Genomic DNA, 20852 nt, shown 5'->3' with positions numbered 1-20852 from the left:
GGAGTATATGGGGCAACACATTTCCCAACATATTCACCTCGTAAACAGAGAATTGTTTTAAGAGGTGACATTATTTCTCTCGTCTGAGGTCATGCTGCATATTAACAGACTGTATGTTCTGATTATTTGCTCAGTGTGCACTCAACAGCATTCAAAAAATGACTACACGCAGGGTTTTACAGTATGATTCAGAAATAAAGAGCCTGCTGTTTGTTCTATAGGTTGCATCACTGGTTCTTTGAGACAAGGTGCCCCTGTTAACAATTAGGTAAGTTCACATCTGCACTTGCTTATTGCATTTTTAAAAAGGTTTTAAAGGCAAAGCAACAACATAACAAGCCTTGAAACACCTGTGGATCAAACAAAGTCATGCTTATTTTATCTTTACAAGATGAGAGAAGGACCTAAGCCATCGGGAGTGAGATGTGTTATATGTCTGAATGCCTTTGCAGATGGTAATGTTGACTCTGGAAGCCTCATGGAGCGCTGGCTGCTGCAGGCCAGGAAACATCACTAGCACTAGGGCCATGTGGGACCACTCCTTAAAAAAAAGTTTGAGATTTTTTCACAGCCCATTGTAAGCAATCAGGCAAATAGAGGCTTGCAGTTGTGCAGTGCACAGGCACTTCTTTCCAGAAGGCAGAGAGCAATGCTCAGTCTACTGACAGGCGAGCCAGCAGACCGACAAGAAGTCAGGACATATTCTCATAGCACTAACAGACGGTAACACCACCAGTGGGTCTTCTGAAGCCCCACTTCCACTCTCGTGGGTGTGATTGCTCCTGGATGCACATTCAACCCCCCTCTACTGCTGGCAGTGAAGACCTGCAGATGCACTCAACCACAGGTTTACTTCTCAACCCTGCATCTGTCTCAACACTCACACCAAAGCTGTGCCCGCGGGAGGAGGATACACATGTTTTATTGACAGAGCTACAGGTGGTTTGAGTTTTAGCTGCTGGTGGACTGGAAGGGTTTTTTTCCTGTGTGGTGAGCTGTGGCATCTTTGGAACCAATATGTTGCCTACTGTTGTGGCATGTTTGGTATTCATCCTGCTGAGCTCAGGGCAGGCCCAGGTTGCCACACAAACTCAGGGGCAGAGCCAGAGTCGGGACCAGGAGCAGGACAGCTCCGCCACCCCTTGGAGGCAGGTGATTCAGTGGGAGAACAATGGCCGGGTGTTTAGCCTGCTGAACAGTGGAGCTGAATTTGTCCCTGCTGGGGCGGGGGCCGAGGACAGGAGTCCCAGGGTGGTTGTGGCAGATACACGTGGGCGCTCTACACGTAGACCTCAGGGAGGCAATGTCCGCCGACAGGCTCCATCAAGAGGATCCTCTGAGACTGTCCGTGGGCAGACAAGGCATCCTTTTGGCTTTGGGCAAGTGCCTGATAACTGGAGACAAACTGCAGGCAGCACAGGTGGCAGCCAGTTCCAAGGATCCTCTACCACTCGCTTCAGGCCATCCACAGGCTCTTCATCATCATCTTCATCATCATCCTTTTCTTCTTCGTCTTATAATGTACCATCCTACCCACAGTACCCACTTCCTCCTCAGACTCCCTATCAACCATCACCTTACGACTCTAGTTTTGTGGAGGGACCAGTCAGGAGCTACGAACCACCTTTTCAGCCTGTCGCTGGAGGATATGGTGGTGGAGGGTACGGTGCTGGACAGGGGTATACTGGAGGAGGGTATCTAGGGGGTCTAGCCCCAGTAAACCCAGGCTCTCCCTCTGATTTTACCGACGATGGCTACATTTACTACCCGCCTTACGGCTACGCGCCCAATCCTGTGGTTCCTGCGCGCACTGCCCAAGCACCGTTTGCAGATGGTCTGGACCACAGATACACCCACAGCCTCTACAATGCGGATTCTTCTCCTGCTGTCCCTGTCCCTGATGCCAACCAGGCCCCTCCTGTGATTGTGGACAGGACAGGAGCAGCTGGCCAACCACAAGTCAGGAGCCCTCAATATGAGCAGTTTCCTCCATTTGGAAGACCCCAGCCTCCTTTCCTGCAGCCCATTCCTCAGGGCAGAGGTTCTCCAAACTCTGCCCTAGAGAACCCCAGTATAAACGTTGGCAGTGTTTATCGACCGCAGCAGAGAGGTACAGTTAGCGATATGTTTGGGTTTTGTAAACTAACAGAATGTATTTTTACTTTCCCATTTTGTTTGGCCAACTTTAGATATTCTTGGGAGAAGCTGTGACTCATGGGTGTTTGTGGGACGTCAATAGATGCAAATTTGGACCAGTGTTGTTGAAAATAAAATCCAAATATTTCACGTTTTCAGTGAAAACAGGCAACATGTTCACTTCTGAGCGTTCACCCAAGGTATTTCTGTCCTTGAGGCAAAATAAAGAGAGGGTTGCCATGTGAATTCTGTTATACTGCTGGGCATATGAATTTGAAATATGTAGAACCCACGGGAGTAATGAGCTCACCACCCCCTCAACTACACAGTCATGTTTTTCCAATATTCATCTTGCGTGTTTGTCAGATACATGAAGTAATCAGAATGAAACAGCTGCTTAAAATTCAACCTCTTTTTTTTCAGTTTACAAACAAAGCAAAGTGGACGCAAGGTTCAGCTTTCCCCCACTTGTGCGGTTATTGAAACCAGGTGTTGAGCAAGCCCTGCCAATGCACAGAGCATACACACAAGAACCTCTGTGTTTCTGTGCGGGGAGTTCTGCGCTACACGAAAGCGGACTGGTTCACGAGGCATGTGGAGTTGGGTAATGTTGGTGACCTCATAGGGGGGGGCGCTGGTGACAGGGGCTGTTGGTGTGCAGTGGCTGCCTCCTGGGCTTCAGGACAGGAGAGGGGAAACAAGGGAGGGGGATACAGTACTTCACCACTCTCTGAGAGGGAGGGGAGAGTGTGGAAAGTCCCCGTAACACATGGGGTCCATTGCTTCAGCTACAGGAATTTAAAGAAATATTTAGTCAGAGTTCTTCGGAAGAATGAGGAGTGTCAAATGTGTAGTGTAGCTTCCGTTACATAGACAGTTTGTTTTCATAACCTTTCATCACTTCACAGTGCAGGAAGAGGTTTCTCTTGGGCCTGTTGTTGATGGTGAGGGAAAGATTAACTTGAACAACATGTGAAGTTTTCTGTGGTTTCTGTGACCACCAGAGGCTGTGTCTGGTCTGAGCTGAGAGGAAATAAGGACCACCAATGAGATTCTCAGCCTCTTAATAATGCAGATTTACCTTTGTTTCACTCAATGATCTGCCTTACTGTGCAGCAGTCCCTCTCTAGTGTGCTGTGAGCCCCGCAACCATCATTCGTTAGACACTCTGGAGCTGTGGGCCATTTCTACAGAACAAAAAAGCAACATGTGTGCAGATGCCTTAGTGCTTCGAGTAATCATTGTGATAAAGATTCAGCCATTGGGAGCTTTTGAAAAGCTGACATTTTTATTGCACTGCTTCATGGCACAACATTATTATTCTTTTTTAATAATACAAAACATGCAGCGAGGGCTACTGGCTGGAACCACTCAAACCAGGGCTGCTTCAGTAAGGATTCAGCCTTGGTACATGGGGCTTGCTCTCTACCAGGTGGGCTACCTGGTCATCTTCACTTTTTAACAGTGACATATGATTATGTCATTAGTGATGTTTTGTATCAAGTTTTCAGACTCTTCTGAAATACACACTCAACTCAAATTGTCTACCTTAACTGATGATAACTGGGCTTCCAGGGGCCTGGGTCCAATTTCAACCTTCTGCTACTCTCCTGAAGGCAAAAGCCAATTGAAATAAACTTTAATAGGGACTGCCTTTGGCACAGTCAACTGTGCATAATTAAGGATTTGTCAAAGCTTGGGTTAGAACGAATGGAGAAACCAGCAAAAGCAAGCTAAATTTCAAAAGTATCCAACTGAAAATATCACACCTCCTCCCTTCAAGCCTCACCTCAGACTTGAACACAAGAATGTGCATTGACTGATGACACAGTCACAGCTGATGGCCAGTTTGGAGATATGTAATCAGCTAGTTCACAATATTCATCACACTTTCTTATCTTTTGAGACAAACTGATGACAATATGAAAGTACCTAAGACTGAAAAGGCTACCCAGTGCGACAGTTACTTTGGCTGCGTGGTTTATTGAAATTGACGTTGGCTGTTGCTGTCGCTGCAGCTCCATTTGGCGCAGGGGCTGTGTGCTTTATGCTAATCAAACTACCTCATGTCTCATTCACATGTAAGACACCACCTTATAATATCATAATGAACATCCACAACAAATGTGTATTGTTAGTACTCATCAATGTCAAGCTTCTTTGTAACTTGGGGAAATTTTGGCTGCAGTTTCTCTGACATTCTTGTGCCTGTAGGTCGTTAATAGCTTCAGCAATACTTTACGCTGTGGTAGATTTTGGACTTAGGGAATGAGTGCAATGGGCAGAGCAATCCCAGGGAGGATTGTCTGTATGTAGACAGGTAGCCTGTCCAATGTTCACATCGAGGCTGAATGAGATGGTTGGATGGGCTCGCTAGAGGCCTGCAACAGCCACAGTTACTGGATTTTTTATTTTATTTGTCAGTGCATTTTGATTTATTGATTGCTGCCGGGATGCTGTGAGAGATTCTCTACAAATAGAAAAAGAAATGCTTCCGAAATGCTTCTTTTGAATGTTACTAAGCATCTTTTAGGGACTTCTGAGGGCAGTCTTACCTGTTAGGTAACGCTTATTACAAGGACTCGAATATAAAGCTTTACTATACCAATTACTCTTCCTTATGCTCCTATTCCCTCACAAAGCCACAAGCAGTATAGGTGAGAGTAATTAGACCGTAACTGGTGCAGATTAATTCATTATAGCAGCTGCGAGTCAGAGCGGCACTTATTTCACTCATTAGTTTAACCATGATATCTTCAAATAAAGGGAAATGCTTTTAGCATCTCGCTGTTTCTGAAATTAACCTGTAATACATCAACTGGCCACCAAAAGTAAAATGGTTGATAATCTTGAAACCACATAAGATGTAATAAAAAGAGAGCATTAAAGGCATATAAATGACCTGATAAAAGCTGCACAAGTAGTACTTAATCACCAAATGCAATTTAGATTTTTTTTTCTTTTTTTTTTTCATTTTTTTAAATGACCTCATTGAATTTCAAGTATTCCAGTCTGTCAGTCCTCGGCAGCTAACAGCCTATAGTGTGTAGAGTATCTGGAGAGGGAGCCCTCATGTCTTATATTAGATTCTATGAAAAGCATGGCAAGACTCAGTTTCTTTTCTCTGTGCCCCACTTAGAGTGTAATGTGTGGCTTTGTCACATGCTGTCGAGAGCTGATCAGCTTTGGCTTCTCAATACACTTTATCCCTTTGAAAGAGACCCAATTTCACATTTCAAAAGATTAGGGGCCAGAGAACAAAGCCTTCCTAGGGTGAGGATAAAAAAAAAAATGGGGCTGCGAGTGCTGTAGGAAAACCTCTGCGTTTCACACTGGTCTTACAGTGTTTACATGGTCTGTCCTAGGAAGCTTCCTCCTGTCCTATACGTCAGCCTCAGAGAGAGCTGTCAGATGGGATGTTTACACAAGGCCCGCAAAGGCAAAGCTTATTTAAACTTGCAGCCAAGGAGGGAGGCCTCACCTGGACGTTAAACGCTGTGCAAATACAAAATAGGAAACTTCCTATCTGGTTTCCATAAACAGACTGTAACTAATGGCCTTCATGTGAGTCCAAAATGAAAAGATAACAGTGTATCCATTTCATCTATTTTCCCTTTGCTTCAAGCTTGCTGCAATAGGAATGAAAGGTTTCACATCGTTTTGGTGATTTTATGAATGCTTCCAGGCTCGGAGGTCAGATGGTTTGACTTTCAGTTGCCTGAACAGCTCACATTATAGCCATGTCTGGCCTTTGTGGGCTAAACATAGAGGGGTGATAAGCTACACCAGAGACCCTTTCTGGCATGGCCTTTGCTGGGAGCAGGACAGAGAGACATTCACTCTGACAACTCAGGCCTGCTTTTTTTTTTTTTTTTTTTTACTTGTTTCCTCAGGTTTTCTGACAGACTTAGTCAGTGGCCCACTTTAAAAACAGCAGTGGTGTGAGATCACTGTTGTTTCTCCATGGCACGCACACTCTCCCTCTCTGTGTCTCTGTCTGGCTCTCTTGCTGTATCTCCGTGCACCTATGCCTGCCTACATCTCTTAATCTCTGTCACTTGTTTGCAGAAACCAAAGTAGGAAAAACACAGGTCGCTTTGCAACAAGCACGCCCGTGATACAGTAGCTCAGATAGTTCCAAGTTTAGCCTTATCCCCAAAAGATACGGCTCGTCATCCTACATTTATTATATTAAAGGTAAAGATGAAGTGACGTGTTCATATTAAGATTAGCGTCATGGAATATCACATCACGTTAGCCAAGATGGGAGGAAATCATTGATATAAACATTTTCTCCTACGGACAAGATAGATTTGGTCAAAGGAGAACTGTACAGTATTCAACAATGGAAGTTAAGTTATTGCAGTAGTTTTGCAGCAGTCATATATGTCTCAGACTTTGGGGATTTTTCTCACTAGAGGCCAAACTGTAATTGTGTTCTCTCACCCCAAACTCACCCCTGTCTGAGTGGCCTATGGAGCAAAAGTGTCTCATTAGGAAACCACGATAACAATCTGGACTGCACAGTAATTAGTCGCCAAGGGCTCTCTCCAGAGTGACCCAGTCTTGAACTGCAGGCCCTGTCGCTGAATTGTTGCCCATCATATCCTTCATCAGCACCACCATAAATACCAGGTAATGAGAAATTGATGACAGATATGTAAGAGAGTGCTTCTGTTTCTGGAATGCAAGGGCTGGAATTTTTAAAAAAGGTGCCCCATCACAGATTACCAATCACTGATGTTGAGATTACCAGACGCATCGCAACAGAGACAATAACAGTGCTGTTGAAACTTCACTTCATAATACTGTTGAAATATGTTATATGTTATCATGTTTGGGTTTAACATTTCCCTTTTTCTGATCTAATATGTAATTATTCTTTTCAGTTTTAAAACTGTTTACTTTTACCCAATGAAACAAGACTGTGTGTTATTTAAAGCAGACATATGACAGTACAGGGTGAGCCGTCCGTCTATCGTTTCAGGTCTGCCAGATCTGGTTCCTGATCCCAACTATGTCCAGGCTTCCACATATATCCAGAGAGCCCACATGTATTCTCTCCGCTGTGCTGCTGAAGAAAAATGTCTGTCAAGGTAAACCCCGTTCTTGATGTCCTTTCCCGGCTTGTGTTTATTTACTTATTAATGTATTTTTCACATGTTCTTGCCACCATGAGCTCTGTTTTCATGTCAGTAGAAAGTTGATTGACAGGATGGTGTCCTGTCCAGATTGTACCCTGTTTTGGAGCATTCATTAACATCAAAATGCATATGGCTATGACAGTTTCCTATTTTTCAAGCTGCCTCACCTTTAGGTAACATTGACCAGCAAGTGAACCATCCACAATTGTAACATAGCCTTCAGGATTAAAACAGCTCGGCGGAACAATATCTGAAAGAGATAATGAAAAAAGTTGACCAACAGCACAACATAAGTGAACTTAATCCTGGTCACCTTCGGGGATACAGGCTATCGTTAGTTTCATTTCTCAGTGATGGTGATAGCATCCCCTGAGCCGCGGGCCTGAGCCCTTTGACTGCCTCTGCACTAAGGACACTATTGAAATGATGGAAGTGTGCTGTCCCCATGGCTGCTCTATTTGCCCTCTTCCCATCACAAGCAGAGCCATCCCTCAAAGCCCTTTCATATCCTGTCTGGGTTTGCAGCAATCACCGACAGATGGGCTGTTGTAATTTGCCATACACTCCATTGTCAACAACAGCCTCAAGACGAATGGCTTAGATCTTCAGTGGTATTGTGAACTCGAGGTTGTGCCTCCTCTTTCACACAAAAAAGTGAACCGTGCAACAGAAAGCTCCCTCACCCCGTGTTGAAACTGTGTGTTTGGAGAGATGGCTGTAATCTGTAGAATGAATTATTTAGTAGATATACTCCTGCCTCCGAGCCTTTCCAGTGCTGCTCTTTTTTCTTTCCCTATCTTAGTTATGAGAAGCAGACATGCCGACATTCTTTTTGCAGCCACTTTTGCAGCAGTTTCCCTCACTGTTTTTTTTTTTTTTTTTTTTGTCTAAATGTAATATGTGTCTGCCATTCAGCACCGCCTATGGCCCCGAGACCACCGACTATGATGTAAGGGTCCTGCTGCGATTCCCACAGAGGGTGAAGAACAAGGGGACTGCCGACTTCATGCCTAACAGGCCACGTCACACTTGGGAGTGGCATAGCTGTCATCAGTGAGTACTTAACGCAAAGCAGATTTTCCCAATCAGCCAGTTATGCTTTACTGGCTACCATACTGGCTGTTGCGGTTACCAGGGAGCTATTCTGCAAACATTCTTATGTCAAACTGATTTATTTCTTGAAAAATGTATTTATTTATGCTACTAATGTCTGCATACAAAGGCTTGTATATGTTGATAAGTGTACCCATAATTCAAGTTTTTGTAACATTTTAAAATGGATAGATCTGGTGGTTTGTTTTGATCATAAAACATGCTCTAAAAGTTGTACAATTCCTGATCCACAGTAGCTGTAGTGAAAAGTGAATTTGTGAATTTGTTGCATTCCTTGAATAATTTTTAATACACGTACTGAGCAATAATCAGCGATGATTTGCATTTCCTGGGCAGCTCAGGATAAGCCTTTTTTCTCAACTTAAGAGGTACTACAAACTCTGCTCTGCATCCATTAAGGCACCAACATGTTGAAAAGCAGGGTGACAAATGGTGATTTATTTAGAGAATTTATTGATCAAGATTCATTTGTGCATGCTCTAAGCACCTGTAATTCAAACCTAACTGAACTTGTACAAATGACCTAACCATTAGAGAGTACCAGCAACAGGCATACTGGATGCTAATTGCATTGATCCCCATCCTTCTCCATATGTGGGTTCTCTAGCTCTTGATACTATAACACCTGACTACCTCCTTTTCCATTATAATTACTATTGGCACTAGATGTCACTGCATAATAAGAAATTGAAATATAGGTATTAATAAGCTTCTTGCAAAGATGGGTTATACAGCCGTGTGACTGGTGACAACGGTCTGAGTCTAATGTTAACCAACCTAAGAACTCCAGTTGGCCTCATTATATCCAGGAGGACTAATTACAGAATTATGGTGGGATTGCCATTTCTCTGGCAATAGCCTGCCCACAGGTATGACTTTGGCACAGCAGGTCTCTGTTGAAATAAAACACTGTAGTCAATTGGTCTAACATCTTGGAGAACACAGAGAACATTTCCAGTCGGTTGATGCGGTGCACATCTGCATCATTTGCCTCGATATGGAACATTGGGAGCCATAGTAGCCTACGAGATCTGTATTGTGCCCTAGAAGGTCAGACTGCAAGAAAAGACAAGACTTTCCCTTTTCGGCAAAGAAAGTAACTCTATATTTCACTTTCCTGGTCTGAAGAGGAGATGGGGATCATACCTATAGAGTCCCTTGGAGAGCCAACTGTATGAAATAAAATAAGGGGATGAAGATGGTATGTACAGTAGCTTGTGCTTTTGATCAATTTAGCAAACCGTTTTTCCATTGGGTCTTTTTAAAGGACAGATTTTAGTTTGCTTTAGCTGGCCAGTCCTGGTATGTCTCAGGGGGAATGCTGATGAAGTGATTTTGGGGGTATCGTCATTGTTTTTCCGACATTATATTCCATGTAGACTGACGTTTATCTGAGTTTCAGTGAGTCCACCCACTAATGCTAGTGCCAGGCTCTGCTTTACTGTCCTCATCTTGGAGGAATGTTGACCGGCCGTTAGGAGATTGGCAGTGTTGTTGCTGTCTGACATCAGTCTGCAGTTACACAGTGGTTCCCAGGAGGCAGAAAGCCAAAGCAATCATTCCATTGGCTGTGTGATCAGAATGACAAATCAATCCATTTTCCTTGTCAATCTGTGACACCACATCACAGAGCTGCTAAAGTGTGATGGCACTGATATGGGTTACTGGGACAGAGTGTTTGTTAACAAAGAAATCTCTTTAGGGGAAGAAAATCTCTAGCCCAGATTCTCACAATAAACTTTCCTGCCCTACATTCCTGTTAAATAAGCTGTACAGTCGACAGTTTTGCTTTTTTTTCGTTATATTCACCCCTTATCTTTTCTCACTGGAGTATGAGACGAGGGGAAGGGAACAGCATCCTCTTGAGTATCTGTGCTGTGGACAACGCTGGAATTATGTATGTATTTTACAAAAATTAGGACACAGAATTCAACATAGGAGTTACTCTTTTATACAGTTTTTTTAAACAGGAAACAAGTGGAACTCATTAAAATCCTCCTTGGGCTTAGACACAAAAACCACTTGGTTATGGTCCGGGAAAACATCATGGTTTGGCTTTTAAAAAAAAACAAAAAAAAAATGGTTTTGATCGCCATAGTCGGAAATGTCCCAAGCTGTCCTTCAAAACAAATGGTTTTGTTGCAGACAAAAACAGCTGTAGATGACTCAACTTCCCATGAAGAATACCCAGTTTTGTTTGCCACAAACTCAGCTGGACATGGCCCAACATTCCTTCAAAAAGTCACAACAAACATGGCTAGAAACTGTCCCAAGTTCATCTTCATCCAGGATATCTAGATAGCCAGTGGTGTAAAGCTTGCATATTATTAACACCACAACACCAGGAGCGAACTGTGGTCGCCCGTTTGGCAGATCTGTCACCTTTAACTCCACCACTACCACTGTCCCCTCCGTCTCCTGATCTGAGAGTTATCTAATAAACATGTTATGTGAATGTGATACAGCACACTTTGCACAAATGTTAATATGGTACAGTGACTGGCATCTGAGTAGTTGAAACTTGAACATATCTGTGGTTTGCAGGGAAGTTAATGGTTACCACTATGTCCTGGCGACTGGACTGTATTATGTCTTCATGACCTGGTTTAATTTTTGTGGAAGGCCAATGTCTGGCACTGACACTGTTGAATAGTTCTCAAAGAACCCACTGTTGTTCTCGGTTTTACACCTCAAGCTGTGATCTGAGGAACCCTTAAAGTCTTGTTCATTGCAACATGAGTGGAAAATGACTCATGAATATGATGACGGATAGGAATGTTTTGTGTAGTACGATTACAAGTTATTCCTGTTAAATCCTCTATATGTCCTTCCAGCAACACATTCTCTGTAGTTGACATAGTCAGTGAGGGGATCCAGGAATCCGAGGAGGCAGGGGACCCTTCCAGGCACCTCATGGTCCAGCGCCTCCCACTCCCAATCTTTCCCTCTCCGCTTCCCGCCCTCTGCCTTTCTAGTTCACACACACACACACGCACACATATACTGTAGATAATCATCTCAAGACTGCCACAGTAATGAATGCCAGTTTCGGGAATACAAACAAAGACTGTTCTTCAACTTTCCAGGCCCTGCAGTTCCCACCCTGGTTTATACATAGATGTTTGAATATACACTCTCATGTATTGTACAAAATTCATGTGTGCCTGTGTTTCTCCCCACAGTAAACAAGCCTATAAACACACACTGCCGTGTACACTTGCATGTTAACAGAGACAGGCAAGTGAATTATGCCCATAGTCAGGATAAAGATAGTGTTCAGATAACAGCAGACAGGTTTCTACCTGAGAGCGGCTCATAATTGATTGCCTCTCCTTTGGAAAGAATGAGTCCTTGAATGGTCACTTGCTCCGTCAGTGGAAAGTACCTAATATTCCTTCCAAGTCATCCTTCAACCTTTAATGACTGTTCCAGTAAAAAGCTGTTGCTGTGTTGAAACATGGGCCATGAAGTAAGGCGAAAGGGCAATATTTATATAGTCTGAGTTTGTCTGACTGTAAGAGATCCAGTGCTTACCTCACCTGCTACAACAACTTAAGTCAACACCACTTTACCATGCAATTTCGGATTCAAAGGATCATGAAAATAAATAATTTCAGTCACTGCTAGGAGGTGAATTTAATCCTGTAATGTATAATTTAAGTTGGTTGTCTTTCTTTGGAGCATTTGCCGAATTGCCGAAGGCTGTTTTTGTATCCAAGACTCTTCAAGGTGTGAAGCTGGAATATGGTACTGCTTGTGTTCAAGGTTACGGGTTGTATAAATGTAAGGAATGTGACAAATTGTTAGCATTTCACTGCTTCCTGATTGATTCATAACCTATTAACATCTGTGTGACAATTGCTTACATTAGCATTCAGCCACTTCCCAGCTAACATTATCTTTTGACAGTTTTATGCCATAAGAAAGAACACAAAATGAATTACATGAGATCAATGCACATCTTGGACTTTTGTTTCACCCTGGAAGTGAAATAGTGGAACACAGAAGAAACTGGCCGTCGTGTGAACACAGTCCATTGGGATCAACAGTTTCAAAGTGTCATCATAGCTTTTGAAATAGCTATGTGGCTTTTATTGTGGTATTTGTGTGCAAAAGTATTCTGAAAAAGCGAAACACGCATTGTGACAAGACACAAAATGTACTTGAAGGTGCACGGTGTAAGGATTTTCATTGAAATTGTTCAATAATTAACATAAACTTTCAACAGAATTTGAAGAAATAACAGTTTTGATGTCATGACTCTGTGCTGCTCCATTTAAGTACGCTTCTGTACCACAGCTATGCACAAGGCAGGCTTGTAAAAAGTGAACAGCATTCTGGGTCACTTTGACATTTGGGAGAGGTCCAAACCATACAGCAGTTAATATTGCAGATGATTGCAAATGGAGCAGCTCATTGACAGAGTCACTTGGTTCACATTCAGATTCAGTGGAGATGATCAGTGGCCGTGTGCATCCAGGCCTTCCTAAGCTGCTAAAGCTGTGCAAACAAATACAAACACACTGCAACCAGCACACATACACACTGTGATATACACACACAAGGTTACACACACACAAAGGCACACACTCTTATGCACACACACAAACACCTCCGATCTTGCAGACTGATACAAGCTAATTAACAACATTCATACATCATTAGAGTGTTAATGTCGTGCTTCAGCAATACTTCACTGTTGCCATTAATTAGTATCCATTGTCCTTTGATATTTTATGATGTGTTCAGTCAAGGTGCAACATCACTTACAAAAATGTGAACAGGCGAGGTCAACAGGTTGAATATGCAGTCTATAAATTCACTGTTTGCATAATCTAAATCTGAACAAAATGTTAATGTAATCACCATAAAAGCCTCATAAACTTAATAAATTGACGATAATTTCCGCTTAAAGATTGTTACTCAGGCACGCACGGCACAACAGATAACAAAAGATTTAAATTGTTTGGTTGCTCACCTTAATAACCACACTGAATGCACGGCCCTTTGCTTGTTTCCGACAGGCACTACCACAGCATGGATGAGTTCAGCCATTATGATTTACTGGAGGTCAGCACTGGCCGTAAAGTGGCCGAGGGACACAAAGCTAGCTTCTGTCTGGAGGACACCACCTGTGACTTTGGTCACCTGAAGCGCTATGCCTGCACCGCTCACACTCAGGTAACACAGCAAACCATTATGATAACTGACTGTTAAATTTCATTTATGACCGACAGCACTGTGAATATACGTCCTTTGACCTTTATCCATCCACTTTAGCTATGTTATGTTAGACAAATGTATCTTTTTTATCACTATTTCCCGTTTCTCTGATGAATAAGTGACAGATTTATTATTTTGCAATATTCTGGAGGTCGTTTCATCAATCTGTCTTGAACTCACCGACTTGCTTATGTTTATTGCTGCACACGTTTCGTCCGCTGTCTTGAAACAGCAGCAGTTTTTGACTGACATCAGTATTCCTTAAGAGTGTCTCTCCTCCCCTCTACCCCTTCAGGGTCTGAGCCCTGGCTGCTACGATACATACAATGCAGACATCGACTGCCAGTGGATCGATATCACGGACATCCAGCCTGGAAAATACATACTAAAGGTAGGAGTCAAGTGAGAATCTTTTGTGCATGGAGATGGCGAGTTTGTGAACAGCAGAGGGCCACACATCATGAAAGACAGGAGAAGGCCTAGGTCACCAAAACAAATTGATCCGGGTTATAAAAGAGTTATAAACTCACTGAAGTTTTTAAGGTTTCTCGTCGTCTGGAGTTTTTCAGGCTGCAGCACTTTGTGGCCCAGTGGCGCTGGTTTCCCATCCATCTTATTGTCCATTTTTCATGCATATTTTATTTGGCCGGTATGTACAAGCTGTACTCACCAAAAGATCTACAGTATGTGGGTCGTTCCATGTCAAACCAGATACAGCTTTTTGCTCACATTAGAGAGTTAACTACTTTATGTGTATTATTTTGGGGGGCCAAACAATAAATTATGAAGGTAGGGAAATAATCACAATGTTTGTAATTGAACCTGGGACTATTTTTTTTCACTGTTGCACCCTAAAAGAAACTGTGCATAACAGATCCACATGACTGAAAGGCAAAAGCAGCAGTCAAATTTTTCATTATAGGCCTTTAGAAATGGAGAAAATGTTTCGATAGTTCTTGCTGAAACTGCTGTTTGATTTATGTTGATTTAATATCAGCAGCTCTAACACTGTCAGAACGAGAAAGATATGGAAAGTATTGTTTTGTTTTGTTTCAAACAGTATGGTCATGAAGTTTGAAGAAATCTAGTGTAACAAAAAAAAGTTGATCTGATTTGAAACAGAATGACTCATACATTCTTGTGGTCAGTGTTTTTTTTTTTTTTTTGTCTGCAATATTTTGGAGGTTGTTTCATCAACATCTGTTTTAGGCCCGGTGCTGTTTGTTGAAATGTAATGATTCTTGTTCTTTCTGTCCTTCGTCTCTCAGCTCCAGGTTAATCCCAAGTTCTTGGTGCTGGAGTCCGACTTTACGAACAATGTGGTCAGGTGTAATATACACTACACAGGACGTTTTGTTATAACAACCAACTGCAAGATAGCACAGTAAGTAAGACGTAATGTGTCAACTTTCATGACCTTTCATGGTAATTTAATATGAATAATTTAGTCGCAGTGTTCTCAGAATCTGCTGCTTGTTTGTACGGGTAAATCCTAGACAATTTTCAGATCTGGCGCGCTTATGAAATGGGAGCCGAGGGGCGAACTGTAAATCAAGATTTGTGTCGTGCTCCCACCACTGAGTTGCACTCGAACACATCACACGGTGGCAGCTCAATGCAGTTTTATGAAGAGCCTCACAGTGTTTTGAATTACTTAGTGGACTTAATGGCTTCCCTCGCTGAAACATTTGATGATTTAATGAATGATGTTCTCATTCTCCAGTTAAGATTAATAGCCTCTGAAACTTTCATATCTTCCCTCAAAGGCAGATGTAGGAGTGTTGAACTTTTTAAATAGCGCTATTAGGAAGTGTATCAGTGCACTCAGAATTACTATCGTATCCTCTTGAAACAGAGAGTGGATGTACATGAACAAAGCATCGTTAAGTGCTCTCACTGGTCTCCTAAGTTTCACTGCTAGGGTGAAATATATACTTAGAAATACTGTATGTCTGCCTAAGCATCTCCATAGTTAATAAAAGCTGGCTGTAACTGTTAATAAAATAATTCCGTTTGAACATTCGAGGAGCCCTACTGTATTCCCTTCATTAAAGTCTGATATTTGAAGAGTTCCTTTACTGGAAATCAAACTCTACTTAAATCACGTTCATGCCTGCATTTATGTCTTCACTAATACGACATTATGTGCCAAATGTGATACAAGGCGTAGATATTAAAAAACAGTCATCTCATAATAACAAATTAAAAAGACATTTTCATTATTATCATCACATTTAAACTGAATACATTTAAATTAGAGACAAAATAGCAACCACGTTGTTAAAAGTGCATTATGATGATTGTGGCATAATTGCCTATTTATGTTGTTAAAAGAGTTAGTCTGAAAAAAGTGTTTTGATGTGACTGTTCAGTGCAGTTTTGGAAATGACAGGTGATGTTTTTAAGACTCTCCTGTGGATGGTGATTTTCGGAATCAGAGGCCAACACCCCGTTTCTACTAAGCCCAGGCTTTTTTTTTTTTTTTGCAATGGGACTGTAAATGTACTGTAAATGCCCAGTGTACACACACTGGGCATTTACAGTACACCTGGGTGAACTGACCCTGCAGTAGACACAGGCTTTCATCACCTCGGCTTGGCTAAGACTTGGATGAACATGCAAAATTCGTCACGCATCGTGATGACACGTTATCAAAATCTGGTGGAGGTGCCAAAATAAGGAGGGAATTTGTGATGCAGTTCATTAGAGGACACTTTATTACTGGTAACAGCGTTGGAGACGGAGCCCTGTGCATTCTTATGAAAGCTGCTCAGTGGTGTTTTGAGGCCTATGAAAAAAACCTTGATTGTTGAGCGAGCCAGCTAGCTTCTGGTTTGGCACCCGGCTAATTTGAACGGAGATAAAATAAGTTAATTGTCTGGCTCTAATAGACTTTCCAGTGGCTGAAATTATAACAGTGAAACAAGTCATTTCGCAGAGGTTATAAAGCTCCAAAGAATGCATCCACTGTTTTACAGACACTTTATTTCACAGTGGGTCTATTTTTGTTTCTCTTCTATTACAACTGTAACGTCAGTGACTTACAGCAAAACACTCACGGCCCATCTGCCTTGCCTGGGGGAAGTGGGAATGGGGTCAATACAAAATTTTTAAAAAAACGTTTAGAAAACCTGTGTAATTTTTGGCATTAGCATAGCAGCTCTCTATACACACCGTCTCAAGACATTTGCTTGCAGTAACTTCTGGATAGAAAACCCCTTCAACACACATCAGCTTACATAAACTTGAACCATATTTTTTGAAGATGCTATTTCAAAGTGTATTCATCTAGTTCATCTAAAATGCATGTTTGATGCCGTCATATCTTATTAATAACAACACTTTTATTAGACTTACATTGGAGACCTAATTTATCTACTCGGCCACAGACTGAAGAAGATGAGTTAGTCCGAGGTTGCGTGGTTGTGTTGGTATCAAAGACGCCGGCAAAGCAACACAGTACGTTAGATTAACACAGTGAGGGCGTCAGATGGTCGGGACACGTGTCTTTAACAGATATCTTCAAATGTTACAGTTAGGGCTGTAACGGCGCTTATTGAACAGTCAGTTACACTCAATAAAACAAGTAACAGGAAGCATTTATGATCTTAGATGAAACTGTTTTTCCAAACTCCAAACAGAAACTGCTTAATATGCCAATAATTACACCTGTATTGCATGACTGGCTGTTCTGAATCAGGAGATGAGCAACAGAGGAGAGAGATCCAGTCATGTTTATGATCATGGATCCACTCGACCAACACTGGTTTCAACCAAACGCCTAAGCAGACGGCAGTTTTAACGCAATCCGTAATCAAATGATGAAAGACAGAGGGGACTTTCTGTTCAACTGCATAAACAATTTTGTAATTTGAAACGTCAAAGGTATTTAATAACTGTTTAGTTTGATCCCGGCCAAATGACTCATGTATCTCATATTGCGTTGAAGTTCTTCTGTGAGCCTGAAGTATTACATTTCCTCTGACAGAGGTTTCTTTGTTGTCTGTCTGTTTTATAGGTCTTGATCAAGCACTGGAAAGCTGCCACGCTCGAGTGATCCTGACTGCTATTCCATTGAAATGTGAATGGAATCCATTTGTTGTTGGTTTCGTTGTTGATGTTGTTTGTCTGATGTCTCTAATATTTTTGTGCTGTTCTGGTATGCTGGGCCCACGGCAAAACAAGGCTTCTACTGGCACTGAAAAGAATGAGGGGGTTTAAAAGTAGACACTCATACACATTGTTCTGTAATGCATACTGCACGTCCATGTCCTGGTAATGAATCAGCAGTTTACATCCCTGCAATCGACGTTAGAATATCGTCCAACAAGCTTCGATTTTCCTTTAGGATTTAGGATAAAACATTGACTTTCAAAAAAGGTGTTGTATCTTCAAGCAAAAAAAAAAAAAAAAAAAATGATGCATACCCCCCGGAAGACTGTCTCTGCTTGAATTACGAATAAAGCATGAAACAGTACAGGTGCTGAAAGGAGTGGTCCCAGACAAGTCAGGGTTCAGCTGCGGTCCAACATATAAAATTAGGGGACAAAGTCTTCCCAGGTGCATTCATCCGTGCAGTGTGGGGACAGACAGAAATGCCCAGTGACTCAGAAGAACTGTAATGTGTTAGTTTGTTTGTTTTTTCCTCTTCACTGCCTCAGCGGGTCAGGCTGGGATACTGTGATTCTCTGGGCACATCCTGTTTAATGTTGTGTTAACAGCAAGAGGAAGACAGCAGGTCATATTTGCATTTGTCAACGCAATCAAATTATAAGTCAACATACAGGCAGACTGTCAGCACAGGACCTTGCATATTAGTGTTGTGTCCCCGTTCGTCCTTTCTTATTTCAGCAAAACAGGAACAGGAAGCTCAACTGGCAGAAAAAGGATGCTTTCCAAAAAACAGAAAAAAACAACAACAACAAAAAAAAACAAGACTCACAGTATGTAAATTGTATGTTTACGCTGTCTTGGGGGTCTCTTCTTCAACTACCAACACTGGTCTGATGGCACATAGGTCATCCATGTCACCTTTTGAAGAATGTATATACAGATATTCCACTGATGCATGACTTTAATGATGGAGATTAACTTGTTGTACCTGATTATACTTTGTTTATCCCAGTTTGACATGTTACTGTAATTTGTGGGATTCAGCGAACTGCTACAGACTTCGTAGAATAATGCAGAGCTTCAGAAAGACGTCTCTACCTACCTCTCTGATCGAGTGAGCTGTTGTTTTCTGTGCAGTGTTTGATTTCTGTTGAAAATGCAGTTCACTGTGGCCTCTTACCATTCTGTTGCAACACATAGCTTAAACCCTTAAGAGCTATTGAATATATATATATATATATATATATATATATATATATATATATATATATATATATATATATATATATATATATATATATATATATATATATATACACAAAAAAACATGCTATGTTGGATGCAAACAATGATTTAGTGATAAATCAAAAGAATATAAAATTATAATCCTTAAGATTTCAGTCTCTGTGGGTGAAATATTATATCACAACAATCTTTCAGCAGCTGTACTCCGTCAGTGGCATCTGTTTACAGTGCGACCAAACAATCTGTAATTTTAATGTCGAATCTATTAATTCATGCTGAACATGGTGACAGCAGTCCTCCACACAATAGCAGGAGTCAATAACATGCCTGATAAGATGGAATTGTGTAGCCTGTGGCATTCATCTCATCCGCCCCTGCAATATGTAAAGCGGATGTGCATTGTTTTCTTTTGTGGACACATCACAGTCTTCCATTTCCTTGGACTGCTTCACAATTAAAGCAAACCAACGTCTAACCATCTCAACACTGAAAGCTGCTGAGAGCTGTTCGTTTTTTTCTTTTCTTTTCTTTAAGTGTTAAATAGTTCTATATTCCAGCAGTGATCACTGTCAGTAGCCCATGTCTCTCCAGAAGGCAGGTCGGAGTCTTGATTGGAATCACAGGAATGGCGGACCCTGCCACTAACAATTAAAACTACGAAAAATATAATTAAATGGTATTTTTTTAAAAAACATCAAAAAATATTTTACCATTGTACAGGACCACTGTAAGGATTGTAACTTTTTTTTGCAATACCAATTTGGTCTCTGTAATCTCTGTAATAATCCAAAATGTGTTTGTTGCTATCAAATTGGCACAGTTTTTTTTTTTCTTCCTGTGTTTTCATTCTGCAGTTTCTGCGTTTTTTTTGTTTTTTTTTTTTTGTTTTGTTTTGTTTTTTTGTTTTTTTAATTCAATAGAATGCTTTAGGCCTAGTCTTTGGTAATTTACTGCCCACAGAACGCAGGTCTTTAACATTTTACTGTAAATAGTCAGTGTTTTATTTGATCAGCGTTTTGCTTCGGTAGCTCATGATCGTACTGTACGCTCGCTGAAAAGATGCGACAACGTGTGATTCTGACATTCAGTGGAACAACAGCACAAGAGTAGGTGACAGTTATACAGCATCTTTGACATGTGGTTATGAAATTTGTATTTTTCTAACAGTGAACACAATTTTATCAAAAATGTCATATACAATAAATACATTTACACATTTGCCATGTGCATGTCATTGAATGCAAATGCTACACACCACTCTCGTAGCAATGGAGCATTGCGTTTGCTATCGGAGAACATCTGCAGAGCTCGTATCAGTAGATTCAAAGGAAATGCTGTGTGACAGGTGTGACAAGTTACTGAAATCATCCCCTTCATAAAAGATTAGGTGTGATATGTTTAATGTATTAGGGCATTTTCTGGGCTCTCTATGCAATTTTGTCATGTATGATTCAGGCAGGGATGGAAAAACTGACCTTTGCGGATGCAGAAAAATACACACTGCATACGAGATGCCTGCAAACAACAAACAGCAAATGCATCATCTGGGGCGCCGGTACTGGTGCCGTGCATAAGTGAATCAGTCACACTTGTTTACATGTTGCAGTCGAGGCTCCGCCATCTGACAGGCTGAGGTGTGTGTGGACGTCCCGAAAAATAATCTGATTGGATCATATTTCCATCATTGTCACAGACAGCAAAAGATCCTTATTTCTACATGTTCAGTCTTTTCCGAAAGTTTTCTTTTGTTTGTTTCCAATGAACATTTGACACTTCATGTGACTTTGTCTTAGCAGCGAACAGAAAGCAATCACATTATGTATGACGAATCATTTCAACAGAGACGGAACTAACTAAATATAGAGCCACGCAATGAGT

General features: G+C 41.5%; 1 protein-coding gene across 1 annotated transcript; it reads left to right on the top strand.

Annotated features, from left to right (window-relative positions):
- Positions 1-610: 610 nt before the first annotated feature.
- loxl1 (lysyl oxidase-like 1) lies at positions 611-18967 on the top strand. The gene is made up of 7 exons (XM_037094214.1): positions 611-2110; positions 7124-7232; positions 8196-8333; positions 13418-13574; positions 13912-14007; positions 14885-15000; positions 17635-18967. The coding sequence occupies exons 1-7, from the start codon at positions 1018-1020 to the stop codon at positions 17639-17641; spliced, it is 1716 nt and encodes a 571-aa protein (XP_036950109.1). The 5' UTR covers positions 611-1017; the 3' UTR covers positions 17642-18967.
- The last annotated feature ends 1885 nt before the right edge of the window (positions 18968-20852 follow it).

Source organism: Acanthopagrus latus, chromosome 4, assembly GCF_904848185.1.
Source record: "Acanthopagrus latus isolate v.2019 chromosome 4, fAcaLat1.1, whole genome shotgun sequence".
Classification (NCBI taxonomy): Eukaryota; Metazoa; Chordata; class Actinopteri; order Spariformes; family Sparidae; genus Acanthopagrus; species Acanthopagrus latus.
This window is presented reverse-complemented; position numbering and strand designations above follow the sequence as displayed.

What these genes read in the sequence shown, in the direction of transcription:
- loxl1 (XM_037094214.1), top strand. Translation starts at nt 1,018, where the DNA reads ATGTTGCCTACTGTTGTGGCATGTTTGGTATTCATCCTGCTGAGCTCA. An exon ending in TTATCGACCGCAGCAGAGAG is followed by an intron (nt 2,111 to 7,123) that starts GTACAGTTAGCG and finishes CTATCGTTTCAG; the next exon opens with GTCTGCCAGATCTGGTTCCT. An exon ending in CTGGAAAATACATACTAAAG is followed by an intron (nt 14,008 to 14,884) that starts GTAGGAGTCAAG and finishes TTCGTCTCTCAG; the next exon opens with CTCCAGGTTAATCCCAAGTT.